The following is a 27755-nucleotide window of genomic DNA, read 5'->3' on the forward strand; positions in this document are numbered from 1 at the left end:
GAGGTTCCTCCGCCCCCAGGGGATCGCACGCCGCCCTCCAGGCCGGATCCCTGTTAACCCTTTGGGTGCAGGCCGGCTCCCAAAAATGGGTCTGTATAGTTGGCCCCCCTTTTTTCTCTGTCTCTCAGGGCCCCTATATGGTGGCTCCCCTTTAGCCTCAGAGGCTGAGTTTAAATAATAATAAAAATGAAATAAAATAAAAATAATAGATCATGATTTCTATTGGGCTGCGCTTGACGCTGCAGCCTCATCAGTAATGCTGCATGTCTGCATGACCTCTTTCCACAGGCAGCATGGTGTTGCGCTCCCAGCCTGCGTCGCTGCTAGGGCATTTCCCCTTTTAGGCGGTTTTCTTGCCTCTTCCAGGATACGGCGCTGGCCAAGTGCATTCGGCCCTCTGTAGGCAGCATTCATCATCTCTCTCCAGTTATGGTGCCTGCCATGTGCATCCCCCCCCCTCCTAGGCGGGCTACTGCACTCTCCCTGGCTGGCCATGTGCATGACCCCCTTCTTAGGCGGAATGCTGCACCTTCACCGGATACGGTGCTGGCCTTGTGCACGACCCCCTTCCATAAGAGGAACGCTGCACTCTCTGGATTTGCTGCCGGCCATGTGCGTGACCCTCTTCCGTGGGCGGAACGCTGCACTCACTGGATTCGCTGCCGGCCATGTGCGTGACCCCCTTCCTGGGCGGAACGCAGCACTCTCACGGGATCTGTTGCCGATCATGTGCATGCCCCCCTTTTTTAGGCGGGATACTGCACTTTCACCGTATACGGTACTGGCTATGTGCACGACCCCCTTCCATAGGCGGAATGCTGCACTCTCGCTGATGTGCTATGATGTACTTATGTACTATGTTATTATGCTGCACTCTCGCTGATGTGCTATGATGTACTTATGTACTATGTTATTGTGCTGCACTCTGACTGGTTGCGCTGCCGGCCATTTCTTAGGCGGTATGCTGCACTCTCATTGGATTCCCTGCCGGCCTTGGGTATGCCTCCTTCCCTCAGGCAGCATACATACATCCCTCTGTCTTTGGGTGTTTCCTCGCAGGTACGTTGCTGGCCACGTGCACGTACCCCATACATGGCAGGGTGCTTGCACTCTCGCTGGATCCGCTGTCGGCCATAGGCATGACCCCTCTTCCGTAGGCGGTGTACGCACTCTTGCTGGATTCGCTGCCAGCCAGGGGCATGCCTTCCTTCCTCAGGCGACATGCACGCGTTCTTAGTGACTGTGTTTGTCTCTCGCCAGTACGTTGCTGGCCATGTGTATGACTCCCATGCATGGCGGTGTGCTCGCACTCTCCCTGGAGGAGATGCTGGCCATGTGCTTTACCCCCTTTTTTCTGGGCGGTGTGCTACACTCTCACCGGATACATTGCTGGCCATGAGAATGGCCCTCTAACATGGGTGGAACGCTTGCACTTCCATTGGATACGGTGCTGGCCTTGTGCGTGACCACCTCTCACTTCAGGGCAGAATTTGGCACGCTCATGGGATTCACGGCTGTCCTTATATGGCTGGGCTGGACTTGTACATGTCCCCATTCATTGGCAGAGTAGTTACTCTCTCGCTGAGTTCAGTGTTGGGTGTATTATTGCACACTCATTTAATGCTAGGATGCCCCTGTGCATGTTCCCCTTTCACTAGGTGGACCTCCTGCGTTCCTGCTGATTTATAGGGTATGTCCTGCTTCTCTGAAGTAGGTTCGGCCTTAGGCATCACTCCCTTTTGGGACGGGTCTTTGCACTCTTGCCAACTGCAGTTGGCCAGGTACAATTTCCCCCCTTTCGGGGTGGACTGATTGCGTTCCTTCGCATGCTATACTGGTTTTGTGCATAACTCCCTTTCAGGTTGCACTTTGCGATTCCGTACATGCTGTGGCGCTCTGGGACGAGCCCCCCTTTTTTCTAGGTGGGTTGGCCTTCTCGCTGCTTGCGGGGCTGCTCGTTCGTATGCCTCACCTGCTTCCTGCGGCATACCTTTTGTTTCTTGGGAGACGATGCTTGCCGCCAGCCTTGCACTCGTCCCTAGGGAGTTCATTCTGTCCTCCTGACCGGACAGGCTCTATTTCTCTCTGCTGCACCGAGCTGGGTGGTGCTCATTCATTTAGTTGGCCTTTCATTCCAGGGAGTGTTCGTGGGTCCTAGATGCATGCCCTTTGCGTCCTTCTGCAGCATTGCTTCCCTGCGCTAGTGGTCACATGGTCGAGAGTGCTGTTATCTGCGGCGCCTCTCGAATTCTTCATTGGCGCTGGCAGGACTGCGGTTCCCTTGCCTGCCGCAATTTCCTCCTCTTCGGATGCAGTGTGGTATGAGTCCTTCCTCTTGGCGCCTCTACGCTTCTGTCTGATCTGCTACCGGGTTCGGGCTGCTCTTCTCGGGACGGTCACCCAACTTCTCTTGGGTGCTGGATTACCCAGGTCCGGAGGACCTCCGCCTTGGGTTCTTCAAGGTATTCGCCTTCTGCGAGGCGGTGGACCGGGCGTCTCACAGTGTAGCGGGTTCTGCTTTTGAGCTGTCCTATGGCTTCCCTGTTGCCCACTCCTCCTCCTTTCGGTTGGAGGGTGTTATGTCGGCCTCTGTCTCGACTGCCTCTTTTCGCCGGCTTTGTTTGGCTCCCGCTCTATGCAGATCACTCCGATGTGGCTTCCCGCCAGACTTCGGAGGCTGTGTTTTCACTGTCCTCCCCTCTGGGGTGAGCATGGTTGTTCCTGTGGATGGTTCCGGTGTTCCTTTTGGCCTCGTACTGTCTCCCTTGTTCACGCTGGCTGTATTAGCTGTGTGCTTATTTACCGAGTCTACCGCGTTCTGTCCTCCCGCTGGGTGCAGATTGCGTGGCCCGTTCTAAGACGATGGTCCTGATGTAGACTTACCTTCTCGATAACTTGGGGGGACTACCTTTTCGGTTCAGATTGTCCTTTGATCCCACACAGGGGCTGTACAACGTGGTTACATCAGCATGGACTTTAGCCTGCCTTCTCCTGGCATCTGGCGGATCCTTTGAGTTCTTTCCATCTGTCCTTCTGCTCCCCCATTCGGGTGGATGCGGGTCAACGTTGTTCGAGGGCCGACGGGGCTAGTTTTGTCGACCCTTCTGCCCGTGTTACTGGTCTGCGCCTGTTCTCATTGGGTTTTCGCCTGCTTGCCAGGCGACTCCAGCGGGTTCACTGCTGTCCACTCCTGGCTGTGTCTCGTCCAGGATCTGTCGTAAGACTTAGGGTTTTTTGTTTGGGGTTCTGTGGGAAGCTGTGCATTCCCCACTCTGAAGTTCTTTCCCCATGGTTCTGTCTTTTAGTTGAGGTGTCAAGTGTCGGCGCTGTTCTTCCTCTTCCAGCGTTCCCGGCCCTCTGGGCCTGCCAAGACCTTCTTCCTCGGAGTGGCTCTTTGGTTCCTCTGTACTGTCCTTCGGTACCGCCCTGGGGACTATATCCTGAGCTCTCGGCGCTCCAATCTTGCCCTTGGAGCCGTTACAGGAGTTCTCTCTATCCTTCTGTCCTGTACGGTTGTGTTCCGTATCAGTCGTGTCTCTGACGGGTGCCGGCATGGCCCCCTTTTTTTGTTACGAGCTTTCTGTCTTTTCCAGGACAGGGCTGTTCTGCATCTCGTTTCTTCCTTCCTTCCTTCCTTCCTTCTGAAGGTGGTGTTGCCTTTCGCTTCAACACCTCACCTATTTGGACGTTGTTTGGGCCTGGCCGTTTTTTACTTGGAGATCTCCGACTCTTGCAGTCGTTCGGCCTCTTGGGGTTCCAGGAGGTCTGTGCATAGGGTTGACAGACTCCAGGGTGGTTTTCCTCCGCTTGATCAGATTGGCTATTGCTGAGGTTACCGCACCTAGGGCAGGATTCTGTCTTTGGTGTCACCGTTCCTTTCAGCAGAGCGGTCGGTGCCTCCTGGGCCGGAGGCATTGGGCTTCGGCCGTGCATTTGGGCACGGCGGCCACAGGTCTGCCTTGCACGCCTTACTGAGTTCTACAGGGTGCATACTCTGACTTTGGCAGATGCTGCCTTACCCCGCCTGGGTTTACAGGCGGCGGTTCATTGATGCCTTTCGGGTGCTTCTCCTTGGTGCTGTGGTCCCTCCCCCTTTTGGACTGCTTTTGAACGTCCCAAGGTCTTCTGTGTCCCCCAAGGAAACTGGGCGAGAAAACGAGATTTTTGTATAACTTACCAGTAAAATCTCTTTCTCGCTCTTTCCTTGGGGGACACAGCACCCACCCATTAATTGTTTTTTCTCTGTGCGTTTTCCGAGTTTTTGTTACCCGTTGGGTAGTTGGCTTGTTGGTTCCTTGTTGGACTTTGCCTTTTCTCACTGCTTGGACACGCAACTGGCAGTCTCTCTCTCCAGGCTGAGGGTATAGCTGTGGAGGAGGGGCTTAACAGTTTTCACTTAGTGTCACGCCTCCTATGGAGATGAGCTATACCCAAGGTCTGCTGTGTCCCCCAAGGAAAGAGCGAGAAAGAGATTTTACTGGTAAGTTATACAAAAATCTCGTTTTTCCGTTTGTTTCCACTGTAACTGGAGCATCCTCAGGATCCCCAATTACAGGGGAAAACAGCCCCCTGTGGGGGCATTACACACAGGCAGAGCAGACCAGGTTCTCCTTAGACCCTGCTCCAGACACCCCTGGCGGTCACGTGACCGCTGGCACAACAGAGGAAGTCGCTCTGTCGCTTCCTGCTCCCTCCACCATGCACTTGTTCAGCGCTTTCCTGCCGGCACAGGAGAAGGCTGAAGCGGTAATAAACCTCTCCTGTCTTCTCCTCGGGGTCCCTGCTGTGTCTGTCAGCCAGGACCTGACCTGCTCCTGCTAGATTGCAGGAGCTTTAATCCCAGCACTGGGATTAAAGCGCTGCCTGTACGTGTATATACATGCTACCTACACGGGGCGTGGGTAGTCGGGAAGGGGTTAACATACTGTATATGTTAAATGTATGGCAAAAATATTGTTTGAACTGTCCTAAGAGTTCATTTACATAAACATTTTGTTTTCTGTTTTTATGATCCGTCAGAAGAACACATAAAGAAAAAGAGCCTTTATATTAAGCGTCATTTAAAATAAGTTTGCATCCATTTTTATCAGTTCCATTAGAAATCGGTTATTTTAGATGAGAGGAAAAAGTACTCCTTGCAGTGCAGTAACTGATGCTCAAAAAAATATGGATGAGATATTTTTAGTGCTAAGTGAGCACGAATGATGCCCAAAATAACAGACTTTTTTTTCTATTCTGACAGATCAGAAGAATGGAAAACAATACAGTGATATGAATGCACCCTAAGGGGGGATTTATATGGGGTGACTAGAAGCCGATTGTTGAGAAGGAAGTGTTCCTCCCCGACAGTCAGCTACTCGTTCAGTGGAGGTGAAGCAGCGATCACCTCCACAATACGAGGACAAGCGGTCACTATTGCGATCACTCAGCCGCATGCAGCTGCATTGTTTCTGGACAGCAGAGAGCTGTTTAGGCAGCACGATCTGCTGCCCAGAAATGATAATTTACTTCATTCAGTCACCTTACTGGCCACTTTATTGCAGAATATATGGTTCGGGTCCTACAGTGTCTGTTTCAGCTCGAGCTAAGTTATGGCTCTCCATGTAAGGCCTCTTTCACACAAACTTATATTTACTCCGTTTCCGTTCCGTGTTTTTTGCGGCCCGTATACGGAACCATTTAATGGATCTGCAATAAAAAAACGGAAGGTACTCCGTGTGCGTTCCGTTTCGCAAAAAAATTAGAACATGTCCTATTATTGTCCGCATTACGGACAAGGATAGTACCGTTTTATTTAGGGGCCAGCTGTTCCGTTCCACAAAATACGTAATGCACACAGATGTCATACGTGTTTTTTTACGGACTGCAAAATAGATAGGGTTGTGTGCAAAGAGGCCTAAGTCTATGAGTGTCTCACAAGCTTAGATAAAGAACCTGACTTCTGGTACACACAGCAAACACCATAGGATTCGGGCAGTCGCAGTGGGGGGTCACGTGATGGCAGACCAATCAGAGCTGATAATTCTGCAATAATGCACCCAGTAAGGTGTCTGGCTGTAGCGCCCTATCCCTCATGTAATTTACCATGAAACTAAATTTATTGGAGTGTTTCTTTAAAGCTTATCTTCACGCATGACTCTCCTACCTGAAGTTTAAAATTGACAGCACGTGACTCTGCAGAGAAGGGGGGGGGTTGTGATTGTTGGGATTGCAAAGACAGTCTTCAGATGCCACGTCTGATGGTTACCGTATTAACCAGACTGGCCTTACTTTGTGGCATTTCAGGCTTTATTTCTAAATAATGGGAGAGCCAATGTGTATAACTGGAGCTTCACTTTACAGTCATGGCTTTGGAACTAGAAAACAATATCTAGCCAAGCCCCCCACCGCCCCTGCACCCTCCAAAATAAAAGATATGAGTGAACACTGGTAAACTGTATACACCAAAGACCATTATGAAAGTTCCAGCGCTGAGACTTGTCCGGCCAGTGAATGACTGCATTGGTCCACATGACTGGTGCTAGAATGGAGGGGCTGTCAAAAAATGGGGGGAGATGTATGATAACTGATGCACAGCAAAAGTGAAGAAGTTGCCTATGGCAACCAACCAAGCTGCCGCCTTCAATTTTCAGCACGAGTGGCGGAATTTGACTGGATGCCATGGGCAACTACTCACATTTTTATTATGTTGAAAATAAATCTTCAGTGATTGTTTCATCTAAACAGGCTTTGGCAAGTATCAGTCACGTGGCTCATGTTACCATAACAACAAAGACAGCAGATGGAAAATGCGCCTACAGGTAAGAAAGGAAGAAGTCGGTGAAAAAGTATTTCCTTTGTGAGCAGGATGTAATGATGAGGTCAAATCAAGGGCGAAGTCGAGCTGCTTAGGAAAATCATCACAGAGACACAGGAGGTGAATTCAATCTTTATTTCACCAAGTTTGGATATATATACACCAACAGCATATCCTAATGGCTCTAGACCAAAAAGCTGTGAAACTCAACCTTGTGTTTAGAATATTCTATTCTAGAGATTATGTGCACACAACAGCAGGGAGCCGACCTCTCATGTGCCCCCCAGTCTCTGATCAGCCCCCTAGCCTCTCCCTCTTATCAGCCCCCTCTGGTAACTCAAACCCACTTCCCCTCCCTCCCCATTATTAATCATTGGTGGCAGTGGCCACAGGGTCCCCCCCCATCATTGCTGGCAGTGGGCAGTTCCGATCGGAGTCCCAGCAGTGTAATGCCGGGGCTCCGATCGGTTACCATGGCAGCCAGGACGCTACTGAAGTCCTGGCTGCCATGGTATGTTAGTGAGCAGCATTATACGCGCCGTGGCTGCCGGGCACTCCTTCTCATAGGTCTGTTCGGCGCATTGCTAATGCAATAAGCATTAGCAATGTGCCGCACAGACAGAAGAAGGAGCGGCCATGGCGCACGGGAGTATAATGCTGCTCACTAACATACCATGGCAGCCAGGACTTCAGTAGCGTGACTCCTGGCTGCCATGGTAACCGATCTTCACTACCGCTCCGTGGTCATATTGCGGTCTGGCAATATGCACAAAATCCATATCGTGGCACAAATTTATATCGCCCACCCCTACTTGGAATTACACTTTGTGATGTACGGTAACAAAATTTTTTTATTTTTGGCACAGGTTTTTTTTGTTTTTTTTTTATACGGGGATAGTTTGTGATATTTTTATAGAGCAGATTATTACGGATGAGGTGATAACTAATATGGCTACTTTTTTAAATGTATTTAAGTTTTATATAATAAAAGCCTTTTTGAAGAAAAATAAATAGTTTTTGTGTCTCCCTTTTCTGAGCCATATAATTTTTTTTCATATTTAGTTATTTCTCGCCCAATTTCCTTGGGGGACACAGAAGACCTTGGGTATAGCTCATCTCCCTAGGAGGCGTGACACTAAGTGAAAACTGTTAAGCCCCTCCTCCATCAGCTATACCCTCAGCCTGGAGAGAGAGACTGCCAGTTTTTGCTTAGTGTCCAAGGAGGCAAGACACTCCCTGCTACTGCAGGGCTGTTTTCTCCTTGTTTAAATTTTGATTTTTACTTTTTCTTTTCTTTTTGTTCCAGATCATCAGGGACAACAGAGTCGCACTAGACCTCTCTGTTTCTCCCGGGGTTGAGCTGCGCCAGTGCCGGGCTCCCGCACTGCTGCCTCCCCCACAGAAGACAAGGTGGATCAGGGCAGCCCAGCTCCCCTACATCCCGCCAGCGCAAGGGTCGCCCGCACGCCAAGTCCCTCTCCCAGCGTCCTGCCACTACGGTGCCAGTAGCTGAAGGGGCGACCCTGCTGGAATGGACCGAGGGTGAAGACGACTATGGTGAGAGAGTGGCTTCTCCAGCCCTACGTCCCCCACCCCCCACCCTGGTCTCCTGCGTGCCTGACCCCCCATACTTGGACCCTTCGGTCACTGCTGGACCTAGGCTGGCCCCTGGGGTGCTGCGGGGCGACATTCCACTCCCTGCTCCCTCCCCTCCCTTCTGGCCCTCATGGGACATTTTAGCAGCAGAATGCTGCAAATAGGCAGCCACATCGCCTCCCTTCACATATCAGCGTCCCTCCTGGAACGCTGTGCTCACATCCTCACGGGCACCCGGTCTCAGGGTCCCCCCATCCCCTCACCGATGCGCTGCTCTGGACCGGGGGCCTTTTCCTGACGGCAGTGCTGCTTGGGCGACCGCACCTCCGGCGCTTCTTCCCGGCCTGCTGGGCCGCACCTCCGAGCTGGGCCGCACTTCCTCCCGGCCCCCGACTGTTCCGGCCTGCGGGGTAGACTCCCGCGGCCGGCATTGGCTTGAGCACGATGCTCCAACGATTCCGGCCGGCCGTCGGCGACTTCCGGCCGGCCGGCCGGGCGCCGTAAATTTTGGTCCAGGCTTCGGCCTACTGGGCCGCATTCCGGCGCTCCACCCGGGCCCCTGACTTCCGGTCCGCGGGGTGGGCTTCCGCGGCCGGTTTGTCCAGGCAGTCCGCTCCGGTTTCCTGTGCGGCCCCGGTCAGCCGGGTGCCGCAGAAAATTTAGGCCCCGGCTTCACGGCCTGCTAGGCCGCAAACTTCCGGCCTCTGTTGGAGGGGGCGGGAACTTCTCCGGGCGCGAATTCTTCCCGCCTGGAGGTTCCCCGCCCCCAGGGGATCGCGGCGCCGCCTCCTCCTCCCTTCCACGTTGGTGGCTGTTAACCCTTCGGGTACCGGCCCCCGTGCTTCTGTTTGTTTTGCTCGGCTGATGGGCCTATATGGCTGGCGCGCCCCCCCCTCTACTTCTATGCTGGGCACCTGTATGGTGGCACTTCTTTCTGCCTCAGTGAGGCTATTTTTTATTTGGGAATGCATAACATGGTTAAGCTAATGGATTTCTTGTGCGCTGCGCAGGACGCTGCAGCCTTGTCTCAGTAGCGCCGCCTGTATGCGTGCTCCTTCCATGAGCGGCATGGTGTCGCACTCCCCGGCTGGTGCATGCTTCCCTTCTTTAGCCCTCTCCGGGATGCAGCGCTGGCCAAGTGCATGCGCCCTCCAGCTATGGTAACTGCCATGTGCAGACAACCCCTTCCTAGGCGAAATACTGCACTCTCTCGGGATGCAGGCTTGCCTGGTGCATGACCCCCCGCTTAGGGGAATACTGCACTCTCACCGAATACGGTGTTGGCCATGTGCACGAGAACGCTGCACTCGTTGGATTCGCTGCAGGCCATGTGCACAACCCCCTTCCATAGGCGGAATGCTGCACTCATTGGATTCGTTGCCGGTCTTGTGCATGTCCTCCTTCCATAGGTGGACTCTGCACTCTCGCCAGATACGGTGTTGGTCTGGTGCACGACCCCCCTTCCATAGGGGACCGCTGCATTTTCACTGGATTCACTACCGGCCATGTGCGTGATTCCTTTCCATAGGCGAAATCGCTGCTCTCACTGGATTTGATACCGGCCATGTGCATGACCCCCTTCCATAGGCGGAATGCTGCACTCACTGGATTCGCTGCCGGTCTTGTGCATGACCCCTTTCCATAGGCGGAATGCTGCACTCACTGGATTCGCTGCCGGTCTTGTGCATGACCCCCTTCCATAGGCGGAATGCTGCACTCACTGGATTCGCTGCCGGTCTTGTGCATGACCCCCTTCCATAGGCGGAATGCTGCACTCACTGGATTCGCTGCCGGTCTTGTGCATGACCCCCTTCCATAGGCGGAATGCTGCACTCACTGGATTCGCTGCCGGTCTTGTGCATGACCCCCTTCCATAGGCGGAATGCTGCACTCACTGGATTCGCTGCCGGTCTTGTGCATGACCCCCTTCCAGGGGCGGAATGCTGCACTCACTGGATTCGCTGCCGGTCTTGTGCATGACCCCCTTCCTCTAGGCGGAATACTGCACTTCATTGGTTATGGTGCTGGGCAGCCGGCCATGTGCATTACCCCCTTCCATAGGCGGTATGCTGCATTCTCATTGGATTCGCTGCCGGCCTTGGGCATGCCTTCTTCCCTCAAGCGCCATGCATACACCCTCACTGACTGGGGTCGTTCTCTCGCTGATAAGTTGCTGGCCGCGTGCAGGACCCCCTTCCATGGTGGGATGCTTGCAACTCACTAAATCCACTGCCGGCCATATACATGTTCCCCCTTCCGTGGGCGGTGTACGGCACTCTTACTGGATTCGCTGCCGGCCATGGACATGTCTCCTTTCCTCAGGCAACATACACACACTCTCACTGACTGTGTTTGTTCTCTCGCCAGTGTGCTGCTGGCCAGGTGCCTGACCCCCATCCATGGCGGGGTGCTCGCATTCTCCCTGGTTGCAATACTGGCCATGGGCATGGCTCCCCCTTCTGGGCAGCATACTGCACTCTCACCAGATACGTTGCTGGCCTCTAAGATGGGTGAAATGCTTGCACTCCCATTGGATACGGTGCTGGCCTTGTGCGTGACCACCCCTCATTCCATGGGTGGACTTTTTGTACGCTCACAGGACTCACACCTGTCCTTGTATGTGCTGTGCTGGACTTGTACTTGTCCCCATTCATTGGCGAAGTAGTTGTACTCTCACAAAATTCGGTGTTTGGTGGATTATTGCACACTCACTTAATGTTAGGATTACCCTGTGCATGTCCCCTTTTCACTAGGTGGACGTCCTGCTGGATGCGGTGTGGCCATGTGCATGGCCCTCTTCTGGGCGGAATATGGTATGTCTTCCTTCTCTGAAGTAGGTGCTGGTCTTGGGCATCACCCCCTTGTTGGGCGGGCTTTGCACGCTTGCTGCCCGCACTGTTTGCCAAGTACATTGCCCTCTCTTCTGGGCAGACTGCTTGCGCTCCGTCGCATGCCATACTAGTCTTGTGTGTGTCCCCCCTTCCGGTTGCACTTTGCACTTCTGTGGGGCTCTGTGGCTGGCCCTCCTTGCTGTATGACTATTTCGCAGTGGGCGGACACTCTTGGGGGCTGCTACTCTGTGCGTTGTTGGGCCGTGTATGCCTTCTCCTTCCGTAGGTGGGTTGGCTTTCTCACTGCTTATGGGGCTGCTTGTACGTATGCCTCCATTCTTCCTGCGACTTGTCGTTTTTCTCTTGGGATACGGTGATTGCCGCCGGCCTGGCACTCTTCTCTGAGGAGATCTTTCTGTTCACCTGGCCTGGATGGGCTCTATTGTTCTCTACTGCAGCGAGCTGGGTGGTATCCGTTCTCTGTTCGGAGGGTATATTTGGTGTTTCCGTTGTGACGGTATCCACCATATTCGTTGGCCCTTCCGTCTGGGGAGTGTTTGTGGTTCCTGGATGCGTACCCATTAGTTACCCTGTGGCGTTGCTTCCCAGCGCAAGCGGTCACATGGTCGAGAGTGCTGTCTCCAGCGTCCCTCGCAGTCTACGTTGGCTCTGGCCGGATTACGGTTCCCTCGCCTGTTGCCATTCCTCCTCTTGGATGCGTTTTGGTTTGAGTCCTTCCTGTTGGCACCCTCCGTGCTTCAGTTTGTTTTGCTACCAGGTTCTAGCCGCTCTTTTTGAGCAGGTCGCCCAACTTCTCTTGGTTGCTCGATTACCGAGGTCAGGGACCTCCACTTTCGATTCGTTAGGGTATTCGCCTTCTGCGAATTGGTGAGCCGGACATCTCGGAGTAGCGGAGTTCTGCTTTTTGAGCGGTCCTGTGGCTTCCCTGTTGCCCACTCCTCCTTGCGGTTGGAGGGTGTCATCCGTCTTCTCGGCTATTTTTTCTCTCGACGGCTCTGTTTTGGCTTCTCCTGGGTCAGTTTCACTCCGATGTGGCTTCTGCCCCGGCCAGGCTTCAGGGGCTGTTCCTTCACTGCCCTCCCCCCTGGGGAGACCATGGTTGTTCATATGGATGGTCCCGGTGTTCCTTATGACCTCGTACTGTCTCCATTGTTCACACTGGCTGTACTAGCTGTGTGCCTATTACCGGGTTTGCCGCATTCTGTCCTCCCGCTGGGTGCAGATTACTTTTACCATTCTGGGCGCTGGTCCTGCTTGGACTTTACCTTCTCGGTAACCTGGCGTGCCTACTTTCTTCTGTCAAGATTACCCTTCAAGCCCCCTCTTCGGGTCTGTAGAACACCTTCCTGTGGTGGCTACAACGACAAGGACTTTAGCCTGACTTGTCCTGGAGTCTGTTGGAAACTGGCCGGGTCCCTTTCGGTTCCTTCCGTTTGTCCATCTGCTCCCCCACTCCGCGTGGATTCGGGACGGCGTTGCTCGGGGGCCGACGGGACCAGTTTTCCCAACCTTTTTGCCGTGTCACTGATTTGCGCTTACTCGCATTGGATTTCCTCCCGTCTGCCCAGACGAGTCCAGCGAGCACACTAGTGTTCGCTCCCGGCCGTGCTTCGTCCAGGTTCTGTTGTCTGACTTAGGGTCTTCCCTGGGGTTCTTTAGGAAGCTGGGCATTCACCCAATTCTGCCTTTCTCTTCCCGTGATTCGGTCTTCTCCAGTCTGGCCTGGACCTGCGACTGGGACTCTGTTACTTGAAGTGTCTGCAGTTTTTTGCTTGGACATCTCCGACTCTTGTCGACGCTCGGTCTCTTGTTTCCAGGAGGTCCGCGCCTAGGTTCACGGCTCCTGGGTGCTTTCCTCCGCTTAACCACATGGCTATTGCTGTGGTTACTGCTCAAGGGCAGGGCTCTGTTTTTTTTTTGGTGTCACCGTTCATTTCACCAGAGCGGTTGGTGCCTCCGGGGCTGGAGGCATGGGCTTCAGCCATGTCATTGTGCAGGGTGGCCACGGTCTTCCTTGCACTCTTTCCCAGGTTTTCCTGGGTGCGTACTCTGGCTTCGGCGGCGGTTGCTGCCTTGGGCCGCCTGGTTTTTGCAGGTGGCATTTCCTTGCTGCCTTCGGGTGCTTCGCCTTGGTGCTGTGGTCCCTCCCCTCTTGGACTGCTTTTGAACGTCCCAAGGTCTTCTGTGTCCCCCAAGGAAATTGGGCGAGAAAACGAGATTTTTGTATAACTTACCAGTAAAATCTCTTTCTCGCTCTTTCCTTGGGGGACACAGCACCCACCCATTCATTGGTTTTTTTCTACACGGTTTCCGAGTTTTGTTTACCCGTTGGGTAGTTGGCTTGTTGTTTCCACTGGTTGGACTTTGCCTTTTCTCACTACTTGGACACGCAACTGGCAGTCTCTCTCTCCAGGCTGAGGGTATAGCTGATGGAGGAGGGGCTTAACAGTTTTCACTTAGTGTCACGCCTCCTAGGGAGATGAGCTATACCCAAGGTCTTCTGTGTCCCCCAAGGAAAGAGCGAGAAAGAGATTTTACTGGTAAGTTATACAAAAATCTCGTTTTTTGTCTTAGGTAGGGTCTCATTTTTGTGGGAAGAGATGACAGTTTGTTTGGTACTATTTTGGGGGTACATATGCAGGGCTCCAGATGGCGACCAAAATGGTCGCCAATGCGACTTAGAATTGTGAAATGGCGACAAGACTTTGTAGTCTTGTCGCCATTTGCGCCTAGACCCTCCGCTGCTCTGCCGCTTTAAGAAGATCGGCATTTCATCCAGCAGGCAGAAGGCAATCCAATAACAGAGCTCCGCACAGTGGATAGAGCTCTGTTAGAGAGGAGGCTGCTGATTGGTCTTAGTATTCCCGCGCTGCCCTGCCATTGGCTGCTCCTCTCACCCCGCCCCCATTCTCCTGTGCTGAACACAGCAGACGCTTGATCTCAGTCAGAGTAATGAAGAAGACAGGGAGCCACGCCATGCGGACTGCTCCATAGAACGGAGGTTAGCTTGAGAAGGAATAACTAACAATCCACAAAGAGACAGTCACTCACCCCTGCGCTGATAAAGGCTAATCCTTGTCTTTACAACCCTGATAACACTCAGGGGGCCGCTGCTGGTGCTCCGTGTGAGCTCCCTGCCTGGGCTCACAAACATTCTTAATAAGGGAATAAAAGGGTTAATAGGAGCCCGCACTGGTCAAGACACTAAAAAGCCAGGGAACCATATCTCTTTCAATAGTCGTGCTTAGTAGGAGGGGAGGTTATCTCCTAAGCACTAACTTTTGAAAGAGATATGGTTCACTGGCTTTTTAGTGTCTTGACCAGTGCGGCTCCTATTAACCCTTTACATACTTAACATTAGCAAGTGGCGAGATGACTGCTGATCACCCCCCCCCCCCCCCCACTTGCTAATGGCTGCCGCTGCCCAGTATCCCCCCCCCCCCCCCCCAACTTTCTCTGCGCATCTCCTATTTTATGTTGAAGTGTTGGGGGGGGGGGGGGGGGGGAGACACCTTTTCTTGTGTGAGCCTGATAAGTGCAATTGTGACCAGATCCATCAGTTGCCGCACGTGTGGCGGTATTGAGGGAGCACTCCGCCATTTGTACAGCCTACAATGTACTCCAGAGCTGCACTCACTATTCTGCTGGTGCAGTCACTGTGTACATACATTACTTATCCTGTACTGATCCTGAGTTACATCCACCCCAGCTGCAGATTGCATTGCTACGCTCCTTACTCTTTGCAGTCTCCGGTCTGACACAGTCCCGCCAAGTGCCAGAGTCTGCTAAAAACTCAGCGCTCCAGATGGCGACTAAAATGGTCGCCAATGCGCCTTAAAATTTGCAGATGGCGACAAGACTTTTTAGCCTTGTCGCCATTTGCGACCGGGCTGCCGCGCTGTAGCTGGATATTGTGGCGGGGCACGGGCATAAGTGACGCGCTGTCATCTCAGACTCCTAGAGAAACAGACAGGAATGGAGCGGAGCTGAAGTAAGTGTCCATGGTGCTGTAACAGGAAGAGGCAGAGCCCCCAGTCATGACAACTTAGCGGCGGCCTCGCTTTTTGGCAGTGTCGGGAGCAGCTTTCAGCCGGGGTGTGTGAGGTAGGCACTCTTAGCGGGAAACTCTGTTGTTCTCGGGGCTGCTGTGTGAGTGGCACTGGTGTTCGGGGAGCAGGGCAGAGCCAAAATGAGCGCAGCCGATCGGGAGATCATCCGTATCGCTAAGAAGATGGAGCGGATGGTGCAGAAGAAAAACACGGTCAGTGGTGCCTTCTGTGCCCGACGGGTGAGGGGGAGCTGCCTGCTGTGGGCTCACTGAGGACGACTTACCTGCGGCCAGCGGGAGTCACCTGAGGACAAAGCAGGCTGACTGCAGGAGCTCTGCTCTGGGCCCTCAGGTCCTTCTCGGGTGGTATCAGAAGTGCCCCCTGATGCAGCAGAATACAGGCTGCTGTGAATGGAGGGCTGTATCTGAGGCATCAGGGTGACCAGCCTCACATAGGGTACTTTCACATTAGCGTTTTTCTTTTCCGGCATAGAGTTCCGTCACAGGGGCACTGATCAGGATTATCCTAATGCATTCTGAATGGAGAGTAATCCGTTCAGGATGCATCAGGATGTCTTCAGTTCAGTCATTTTGACTGATCAGGCAAAAGATAAAACCGTAGCATGCTACGGTTTTATCTCCGGCCAAAAAAACGGAAGACTTGGCATTTTTTCCCATAGGAATGTATTAGTGCCGGATCCGGCATTCAAAATACCGGAATGCCGGATCTGTCCTTCCGGCATGCGCAGACCGGTAAAAATACAAGACCGATCCGTCTGTCCGCATGACATGCGGAGAGACGGACCCATCCTTGCAATGCATTTGTGATCCGGATCCGTCTCACAAATGCTTTCAGTCAGCGGCGGATCCGGCGGGCAGTTCCGACGACCGAACTGCCTGCCGGATCACACTGCCGCAAGTGTGAAAGTAGCCGAATACTCTAATTATTCCCTTTCTGATCAGGTTCTGACGTTGGGGATCTGTTCATGTTCATCGGTCTGTCAGGATCTCCAGTATCTGTTATACAGTAATTACATGTATTTTAAATTTGGCGACTAAAAATGTAATTTGGCTCCTAAATTTTTCAGGTTAGGAGCCAATGGCTCCTTGATATTTTTTTTAGTCTGGAGCCCTGATATGTCTTGAGTGCTTGTAATTACACTGTTGTGATGTAAGATGACCCCAAATTTTTTTGCTGTTTTTAATTTTTTTTTTTTATAGCGTTCACCTGAGGTGGTAGATTATGTGACTTAATTTTTTTTTTAAGTTTCAAGGAAAAAAAAAATAAAAATTATAACTTTTATATTTGTCCCACTGTGGACTTCGCCTTTTCAGGGTTTGATCCCTGTTTCAATTAATTACGATACATTATGTATTGTAGTGAATTGAACTCCCAGCATCTTACACAGTAAGGGTGCATTCACACGACCATAAAAATGGATCCGTATCCAAAATGGCGGAACGGGTGCAGACCCATTCATTTCAATGGGGCCGCAAAAGATGCGGACAGCACAAATTCCGCGGCCCCGGAAAAATTATAGAGCATGTCTTATTCTAGTCCTCAACTGCGGACAAGAATAGGTATTCTCTAATATAGCGCCGGCCATGTGCGGTCTGCAAAATTTGGAATGCACACGTATACGCAAATTGCAGACCGCAAAACGCTTACGGTCGTGTGAATGTAAAATGCTGACTGGTGATCACTAGATCCTAAGCTTTCCCCTACAATAATATCGGATACCAAATTCCCATTTGTGAATACTAAATCTAAAATGGCCTCCTTCCTGGTTGGCTCCTCAACTACTTGCTGTAGAGATAATCCCAGTAGGGAATTTAGAATATCTGTACGCCTGGCAGAACTAGCTATTTTGGTTTTCCAGTTTACATCAGGAAGATTAAAGTTTCCCATAAGGATAACTTCCCCATTCAATGTAATTTTAGCTATTTCCTCAACTAGTAGTTCATCTAATTCTTTGACTTGGCCAGGTGGTCTATATATTACACCTACACGCATTACCTTATGATTAGCAAGCTGCAATGTAACCCAAACTGACTCTAAATTGGTCTCGCTAACTTGAATTAAATTATACTTTATGCGATCTTTCACATACAGGGCCACCTCTCCCCCTTTCTTGCCTTCTCTGTCTTTTCCTATATAGAGAAAACCCTGGTATTGTTATATCCCAGTCATTACTCCCATTGAACCATGTATCAGTAACAGCCACTAACTCTATATTCTCAGATACAATTATAGACTCAAGTTCATCGATCTTATTCCCTAAACTGCAAGCATTTGTAGACAAGACTCTGAGCTTGGCAGAAACCAAAAAAACAAAAAAATTATAGTGGCAATTTTGGAGGAGCTGCTCAACCCCTGACACAGTGGCGTGTCTTCAATTAGGGGGAGCAACCCGACCGCATGTGGACCGCAATAATCGACTAACCCCAGCAAAATATGCATACAATGGAGGATGTCGGTGCGGTCCACATGCACCACAAGAGCAAACTACACAGAATGTAGCAATCATATGAAACACAGAGAAAGAATGCACCAAACAGATATATCACTGACTATGCTGGCAAGACACAAATGAAGATATTAAAAGCTGAGACTTTGAGCTTGTCATTTCGTAACCTATGTGCTACTGGCATCTTCTGGCATTGTTCCGTGGGGCAGTCGGACTGCTGGATTTTCCCTCTTTTGCCACCCTTTCCTAGTTTAAATGCTCATTAGCAAATACTTTGAACTGTTCACTGAGGACATTCGTTCCCTTGAGAGAAAGATGCAAACCATCTTTCTTGTACAGTTCTTTTCCATTCTAACGAGAGCTAACATGAGACACAAAGCCAAACCCTCCGACACCATTCACCAAGCCATACATTGAATTCCTTAATGCGCATCTGCCTGTCATGCTGAAGGTTATGCGCAGGCAAAACTGCAGAGAATGAAACTTGAGGTGTGTAGTTTCTAAAATGGTGTCATTTATGGGTGGTTTCTACTAAATAAGCCCCACAAAGTGACTTCAAACTAAATTGGTCCTTTAAAAAGTGGGTTTTGGAAATTTTCTTGAAAGTTTTTAAAATTGTTTGTAAGAACTTCCTGTTCCGGCGCTGGTATGTGAGAACGCAGAGACTTCAGCTTCTCATCACCCAGATTGAAACTGCCCGACTCGAAACCCTCCCAAGTGATAACGGGAGAGGAACATTACAAATAAATCGCCTCATTGGGGCGACCCCAGAGCGCACAAGGACACGTGCGTTGCAAAATGGCGCAGACACAGTCCACAACACTAATGCAAGTAGGAGGAGAGCGAGACGCTGAGCCACCAGATTCACAGGTGGATATGTTTGAAACTGCAGGGGGGACGGTGGATTTAAAACAAGTGGCCAAACATCTTGAGCCAGATATTATTGCCTCTCTGGCATCCACACTGCAAACAGCGCTCTCTCGGTTACAGGGGGAGGTCGCGCAGAAAGATTATCTGAAGTAGAGCAAAGGGTGGCATGTAGGGAAGAAGAGAATGTGGAGATTTCTACTAAGATGCAGGAATTATATTTGATTGCAGAACGTTTAAAAGAAAGGTTAGATGATCTAGGAGGAGTAACTAAAGAATGGTAGGAGTACCTGAATCTACCACCAAGAGATCTATGCCATTTATTTGAATATCAACTGCCACAAGCCCTGCATCTCCCAGGCAAGAAGAAGGTGGATAGAGCACACAGAGTGGGAATTTTTTGATGAGCTTCCGAAATCAACTTCCGCAACTAACAATCAGAGACCTAGACAAGTTATCTGCAAGTACTTATTAGTAGATTATTCTGACAAAGAGGACATTCTGAGGGCATACAGGCTGAGGAGGGAATCATTGATTATTAGAGGCACGAAAGTGCTATTATTTGCTTATTATTCAGCAGACGTCACAAGAAAACGCAGAGCCTTTAGTAATGAATGCTCAAGACTCTACAGAAAGGGGATTAGATTTCAACTAGCTTAACCCGCAGTACTACGAATAAGGAAGCGCAATGGAGTGACTAGACAATTAGAAAATCCGAAAGCTGCTGAGGAATACCTGTTGCTTCCAGATGGCACCAAAGTGGACATAGAGGGAACAGAATCGCCACCGAGATCATCGGCTATACCTGCCAAGCCACCAGCATGGAACTGCGTTTCTTCGCACCCCATGTCCAATGCTAGAGGTTCTCCAAAAACAGAGGCCCCTTAATGGCAAAAACTCCAAGGGACAGTGATGCTTTATCTCTTCCAGAGAACTAGTGACAACCCGCTGGGGTGATAGCTGAGGAGGCAAAGATCGTAAACATTAAGTAGGTGGCAAGGACCTGCTGTGATTACCAGAAAAAAGGAAGTTCTAGTACGAAGAATGTAGAGGCTGAAGTGTTTTCATTTGTTTTGTTATGTTGCTCTAGCTAATGCAGTTAGATTTTTAGGGGTGTCAGATCAGTATAGCTTGGGTATTGGGAGACGTGGAGGGTGCTATGCTGGGAGGCACGTTTCCACAACGGAAGGGTTCTTGATTGGAGCCATACTCTCTTGGTTGTATAATGGTGGCAATGGACTATGAAAGTTATCTCCTGGAATGTTGCTGCGCTCCCCAAATAAGTGTATGAAAATCTTGAGACATCGTAAAGGATTAAAGGCAGACATGGCATTGCTGCAGGAGACCCATCTCCCGAAAACATTTCCATAGAATGGAGAAACTCTGGGTTGGTACAGTGTGTGGTTCAGTAGGGAGAAAAGCCGGGGTATTGATTTTAGTGAGAAGACATCTCTCTCATACTGTTCACTCGGTGGCAAATGATACTGAGGGTAGAATGTTACATATTCATATATCTGGACCTTTTGGTGACTATGTTCTATATAACATATACACCCCCAACCATGGTCAAAGGAGATTTTTAGACAATAGAAGTAGAAGATAATTCAGGACACACACACAAATAAAATTGTTGGAGGAGATTTCAACATGGTTATGAACACAATGGAAGATAGAAGATATGACAGATCTAAAAGTAAACAGACCATAGCTGATTTTGTTAATACTCTGTCATTGAAAGACAGCTGGAGATTGTATCACCCTCAGGTCAGAGAATTCACACATTATTGGCATGTCCATTACAACTGGTCTAGAATTGATTACAATTTTTTTTTTTGTTTCGGGATTCTTCAGAGAGTTTCAGAGGTTAGTATAAAAGATATGGTTATTTCTGATCACTCCCCAATGCTATTGGATGTATTGAATCAGTATCCGAGAGGCAGGGATTTTATTTGGAGATTCCCAAATTTTCTGCTACGGGATGAAGACTTTGCAAAGATACTGCAAGGGTTGTGCCTGGAATTTGTAGATGAGAATATGGAACATACCCGCTCACCAATGTTATTTTGGGAAACAGCTAAGGCTGTCTTGAGAGGTCATTTAATGGCCTATGTCTCATCCATTAAAAAAATGGTCAGAGTAAATTATGAAAAGGCTAGTGATAACTTAACAGTGTATGTCGGCTTTCTCTTGGCTCAGACCCAGATTGCAAAAGAGAGGTGGGTGTTGACCCAGAGAGATTTTGACATGTGGGCTTAAAAACAAGAAGCCATTAAAAGAACCTGACTCGAAATAGAGATGCATAAAACCGGGAAATTATTAGCCACTCTTGCGAAAGGTAGACATCCAGTGACTCATATTAATGGTATCCAAAGGAGTGATGGAACTAGAGAGTGTAGACGTGGCCACATCACTGACTTAGGCTACTTTCACACTTGCGTTCGGGGCTCCGCTTGTGAGTTCCGTTTGAAGGCTCTCACAAGCGGCCCCGAACTGATCCGTCCAGCCCTAATGCATTCTGAGTGGATACGGATCCGCTCAGAATGCATCAGTCTGGCACCGTTTGTCCTCCGCTCAGCAGGCGGAGGCAAACGGATCCGTCCAGACTTACAATGTAAGTCAATGGGGACGGATCCGTTTGAAGTTGACACAGTATGGCTCAATTTTCAAACGGATCCGTCCCCCATTGACTTTAATGTTTTTTTTTTCATGTTTTTTTTTGTTCATGGTAATGCAAACGGATCCGTTCTGAACGGATCTAAGCGTTTGCATTATAGGAGCGGATCCTTCTGTGCAGACACCAGACGGATCCACTCCGAACGCAAGTGTGAAAGTAGCCTTAATGGCGACTTTTTTGCGAGGGTTTTATCGCAAGGAAGAAGGGGACTTAAAGAAAGGGAAGACATTCTTGCAAGCCCTGTCCCCTACCAAAAATAATTAGCGAACAATTAGCCTCCTTAAATTCTCCAATAACAGCAGTGGAGATTCAATCTACCATAAAATCTTTTCCCCCTGGAAAAGCCCCCGGATTAGATGGTTATACCTCGGATTTTTATACAGTATGTGTAACCAGGTAGCCCCAATACTAACTACACTTTATACCTCTTTAGTAGAAAGGAGTAGTATACCGGATCACATGAACACAGCTTTTATCACCTTAATACACAAAAAAGGAAAAGACCTTGAAGACCCTTCGTCCTATAGACCGATTTTCATTGAACCAAGATCTACAAATGCTTTCTAAATTACTAGCGAACAGACTAGCAGAAATACTCCCCACACTCATCTCACCCAAGCAAGTTGGTTTTGTTAAGGGTAGGTTAGCGGTTAGCAACATTCGTAAGGTGTTGCTGGCGCTGTCTGTGGCAAGAACATCGAGGTACAAAGGGAAAAATCATGCAATTGTCACACTAGATGCCGAAAAGGCGTTTGACAGTATAAATTTGAACTGTCTAGACATGGTGTTGGATGAGATGGGATTTCATTTTTTTTTTTTTTTCTGTAAAACTTCTTAGATGTATTTAAACCCTAAGGCTAGGATATACACTCACCTACAGAATTATTAGGAACACCTTCAGAACTGCCTTAATTCTACGTGGCAGTGATTCAACAAGGTGCTGATAGCATTCTTTAGAAATTTTGGCCCATATTGATAGGATAACATCTTGCAGTTGATGGAGATTTGAGGGATGCACATCCAGGGCACTAAGCTCCCGTTCCACCACATCCCAAAGATGCTCTATTGGGTTGAGATCTAGTGACTGGGGGGGCCATTTTAGTACAGTGAACTCATTGTCATGTTCAAGAAACCAATTTCAAATGATTCGAGCTTTGTGACATGGTGAATTATTCTGCTGGGTGGTCATGAAGGGATGACATGGTCAGAAACAATGCTCAGGTAGCCTGTGACATTTAAACGATGTCCAATTGGCACTATGGGGCCTAAAGTGTGCCCAGAAAACATCCCCCACACCATTACACCACCACCACCAGCCTGCACAGTGGTAACAAGGCATGATGGATACATGTTCTCATTCTGTTTACGCCAAATTCGGAAATCTACCATTTGAATGTCTCAACAGAAATCGAGACTCATCAGACCAGGCAACATTTTTCCAGTCTTCAACAGTCCAATTTTGGTGAGCTCGTGCAAATTGTAGCCTCTTTTTCCTATTTGTAGTGGAGATGAGTGGTACCCGGTGGGGTCTTCTGCTGTTGTAGCCCACCTTTCTTTCCCATTCTGACATTCAGTTTGGAGTTCAGGAGATTGTCTTGACCAGGACCACAACCCTACATGCATTGAAGCAACTGCCATGTGATTGGTTGACTAGATAATCACATTAATGAGAAATAGAACAGGTGTTCCTAATAATTCTTAGGTGAGTGTATAATGCAGGCTGTATGTCGAATCCATTTATCTTACAGAGAGGTACCAGACAGGGGTGCCCTATGTCCCCTTTGCTGTTCGATTTGGCAATCGAACCATTAGCCAGATATTTAGACACATTGGATGTCTTAAAAGGAACTGGAAATAGGCCAAAATGTAATGAGGTTTGCGCTCTTTGCAGATGATACAGTGCTGTTTATGGCTGATCCTTTAAAAGATTTGCACAAAATAACACAAGTATTAAAGGAATTCAGATCCTTTTCAGGCTTAAAGGGCTTCTGTCACCCCACTAAAGTCATATTTTTTATTATTTTTTTTTGGGGGGGGGGCGGCTAGTTAAATTCCTTCATACTGCGATATATGAAAATATAATGCTCAGAACTCCCTCAGTGCGCCTGCGCCGATGACCTCACCGAAAGAGAAGACGTCATCGGCACAGGCTCAGAGCTCTTGCGCCGAATGAACACAGGCGCGCAATTTTTTTAATGCTGACAGGGCCGGCCGGAGGAGGAGATCGTGGCTGGCCCTGTCAATCAACAGGATGAGGGGGGCATTTTTTTGCGGCGGCTACCAGCATGTAGACGCTCTACTTGCTGGTAGACCTAATTTACATATTATAAAAGTTCGTTTTTAGAAGAAACTGCTGAAGGAAAGTAAGTAAGAGCATTATACCATCCCCCCCCCCAAAAAAAAATATGACTTTAGTGGGGTGACAGAAGTCCTTTAAGGATTAACCACTCTAAAAGTGAGATTCTTTTTATGCAGGGTAAAGGCCCAAACGGTCAGCTCACAGAAGTAGAGGGTATCTCAATAGCTAAGACAGCTGTAACGTATCTGGGGGTGAAAATAGGAAGTACTATGGAGTCAATATATAGGCTGAACTATGACCCACTAATCGAAAAAAATTTGAAGGAACTGAAACAATGGCATGAATTACCGTTATCATTGATGGGGAGAAACCATCTACTTAAGATGATGTCAATGTCCAAATTGCTGTACCCCTTACAAACCATCCCTTTATTACAAAAGCACTCCGAAATACAAAAATTAACTAAGGCCTTTACGGTGTTCTTGTGGCATGGAAAAAGACCCAGAATACCGGCGCAGATATTAATGAGTACTAAAGAAAATTGTGGAATAGCCTTCCCAGATATCAGAGGGTATAATTTAGCATGTATGGCTAGACACATAGCAGACTGGATCAACAGGACTGGTCATTATTCAGCCCTATCCTTGGAAAGAGGGTTCTGTGCCCCCTGGTCTTTAGTGCTGTTGCTCCATGCCAGACTAATAAACGTCCCAGTTTGGATTAAACAATCCATACTTATTAAAGGGTTTCTAACACCAGGTTTTGAGATTTTTTTCACTGACTGACACTAGCGATCTGCTAGTGTCTGCACTACCTAACAATGCTCTTGTATCACCTTTGTCTGCTGCCATTAAGCTTAAAAAAAATACTTTTATTGATCTGCAAATGAGCCTCTAGGTGCTATGGGGGCGTCTTTTCAGCACCTAGAGGCTCCGTCTACTCACTATTTCTGCCACCCACCGCATCCCTCCAGCCCGCTCCTCTTGATTGACAGCCAACCTCGCTCCATCTCGAATACCTGCGCCATGCGCGTCTGTATTCGGCGCAGGGAGTGTCGGACTGCTCCCTGCGCCGGCATCTTCACTGCGGTCCATCAGTCACTGCGCCTGCGCCGAATACAGAAGCGCACGGTGCAGGTGCTGGAATTCGAGATGGAGCGAGGTTGGCTGTCAATCAAGCAGGGCTGGCTGGAGCGATGCGGGGGGCGGCAGAAATAGTGAGTAGACGGAGCCTCTAGGTGCTGAAAAGACGCCCCCATAGCACCTAGAGGCTCATTTGCATATCATAAAAGTATGTTTTAAAAATTAACAGCAGCAGACAAAGGTGATACAAGAGCATTGTTAGGTAGTGCAGATCGCTAGTGTCAGTCAGTGAAAAATCTCAAAATCTGGTGGTAGAAACCCTTTAACCACCTCAGGACCACTGCACGCAGGATTGTGTCCTGGCGGCGGCCCTGTTATTACTCCTGGACGCGCCGGTGTGTCAGTTCCTGTGAACGCGTGCAAACAGGAGTGCGCGTTCACAGGAACCGGAGGTAAACGAGTGCATCTACAGCCTGCCAGTGGCGATCATTCGCTGGCAGGCTGTAGATGCAAATTTTTTTATTTATTTTTTAACCCCAAAAAGGTACAAACCGGATTCCCAAAAAGTTGGGACACTAAACAAATTAGTGAATAAAAACTGAATGCAATGATGTGGAGATGGCAAATGTCAATATTTTTTTTTGTAATAGAACGTGGATAACAGATCAAACGTTTAATCCGAGTAACTGTATCATTTTAAAGGAAAAATACGTTGATTCAAATTTTCACGGTGTCAACATATCCCCAAAAAGTTGGGACAAGTAGCAATAAGAGGCTGGAAAAAGTAAATTTGAGCATAACGAAGAGCTGGAAGACCAATTAACACTAATTAGGTCAATTGGCAACATGATTGGGTATAAAAAAGAGCTTCTCGGAGTGGCAGTGTCTCTCAGAAGCCAAGATGGGTAGAGGATCACTAATTCCCACAATGTTGCGCAGAAAGATAGTGGCGCAATATCAGAAAGGTGTTACCCAGCGAAAAATTGCAAAGACTTTGCATCTATCATCATCAACTGTGTATAACATCATCCGAAGATTCAGAGAATCTGGAACAATCTCTGTGTGTAAGGGTCAAGGCCGTAAAACCATACTGGATGCCCGTGATCTCCGGGCCCTTAAATGACACTGCACCACAAACAGGAATGCTACTGTAAAGGAAATCACAGAATGGGCTCAGGAATACTTCCAGAAACCATTGTCAGTGAACACAATCCACCGTGCCATCCGCCGTTGCCAGCTGAAACTCTACAGTGCAAAGAAGAAGCCATTTCTAGGCAAGATCCACAAGCTCAGGCGTTTTCACTGGGCCAGGGATCATTTAAAATGGAGTGTGGCAAAATGGAAGACTGTTCTGTGGTCAGACGAGTCACGATTCAAAGTTCTTTTTGGAAATCTGGGACGCCATGTCATCCGGACCAAAGAGGACAAGGACAACCCAAGTTGTTATCAAAACTCAGTTCAGAAGCCTGCATCTCTGATGGTATGGGGTTGCATGAGTGCGTGTGGCATGGGCAGCTTGCATGTCTGGAAAGGCACCATCAATGCAGAAAAATATATTCAGGTTCTAGAATAACATATGCTCCCATCCAGACGTCCCCTCTTTCGGGGAAGACCCTGCATTTTTCAACAAGATAATGCCAGACCACATTCCTGCACCAATCACAACATCATGGCTGCGTAGGAGAAGGATCCGGGTACTGAAATGGCCAGTCTGCAGTCCAGATCTTTCACCTATAGAGAACATTTGGCGCATCATAAAGAGGAAGGTGCAACAAAGAATGCCCAAGACGATTGAACAGTTAGAGGCCTGCATGAGACAAGAATGGGAGAGCATTCCTATTTCTGAACTTGAGAAACTGGTCTCCTCGGTCCCCAGACGTCTGTTGAGTGTTGTAAGAAGACCTGGAGATGCCACACAGTGGTGAAAATGGCCTTGTCCCAACTTTTTGGGGATTTGTTGACACCATGAAACTCTGATTCAACATATTTTTCCCTTAAAGGGATTCTGTCACCTCCCCTAACCCAAAATCGGATTTTAAATCCCTGCTGACTGAGGGAAGAGCGAGCATCGGACGTCACTGGGCTCGGCGCATGCCCAGTGACGAGGATGAAGCTCCTGCCCTCAGTCTCCTGCAGATCGCACTGGCGCAGCCCTCAGTGGGTACTGCGCCTGTGCGAGAGTTCGTTCGGCCGTGAGTAAGGGGGAGGAGAGGCTGTGGGAGGCTGGGGGCGGTTAGACAGTCGCAAGGAAGGCGGGCTGGGCACTGTAAGAGGGGCGTTACTAAGGGGAACAAAACGCCCCTCTGGGGACCTTCAGGGCTAATTTGCATAACCATAAAAGTTGATTTCACATAAACTACTGGACGGATTACAAGATAGAAGAGCACAGCCTATTCAAGGTAAGCTGTGCTGCATGACTGCTTTAAAATCCGATTTTGGGTTAGGGGAGGTGACAGAATCCCTTTAACCACTTGCCGCCGCGCTAACGCCGAAAGGCGTCATTGCGGCGGCTCTCCCAGGCTACGCTAACGCCAATAGGCGTCATCTCGCGTGAGCCGAGATTTCCTGTGAACGCGCGCTCACAGGAACGGAAGGTAAGCGAGTGGATCTCCAGCCTGCCAGCGGCGATCGCTCGCTGGCAGGCTGGAGATCTGATTTTTTTTTTTAACCCTTAACAGGTATATTAGACGCTGTTTTGATAACAGCGTCTAATATACCTGCTACTTGGTCCTCTGGTGGTCACTTTTGTTAGGATCGACCACCAGAGGACACAGGCAGCTCAGTAAAGTAGCACCAAACACCACTACACTACACCCCCCCCCTGTCACTTATTAACCCTTTATAAACCACTGATCAGCCCATATAGACTCCCTGATCACCCCCCTGTCATTGATCACCCCCCTGTAAGGCTCCATTCAGAGGTCCGTATGATTTTTACGGATCCATGGATCGGATCCGCAAAACGCATACGGACGTCTGAATGGAGCATTACAGGGGGGTGATCACCCCATATACACTCCCTGATCACCCCCTGTCATTGATCACCCCCCTGTAAGGGTCCATTCAGATGTCC

The 27755-nt window shown here is 49.4% G+C and overlaps 1 protein-coding gene across 3 annotated transcripts in view; it reads left to right on the plus strand.

Moving 5' to 3' along the window:
* The window catches only part of MLH1 (mutL homolog 1), a 127399-nt gene that overhangs the window by 4887 nt on the left and 94757 nt on the right, over positions 1–27755 (plus strand). For all 3 annotated transcript variants that reach the window (XM_044292825.1, XM_044292826.1, XM_044292827.1), the window contains exon 4: positions 6727–6800. In XM_044292825.1, the coding sequence (XP_044148760.1) occupies positions 6727–6800 (74 nt within the window). The remainder of the gene's footprint in view (positions 1–6726; positions 6801–27755) is intronic.

The sequence above is a fragment of the Bufo gargarizans genome, chromosome 5, assembly GCF_014858855.1.
Source record: "Bufo gargarizans isolate SCDJY-AF-19 chromosome 5, ASM1485885v1, whole genome shotgun sequence".
NCBI classification, from domain to species: Eukaryota; Metazoa; Chordata; class Amphibia; order Anura; family Bufonidae; genus Bufo; species Bufo gargarizans.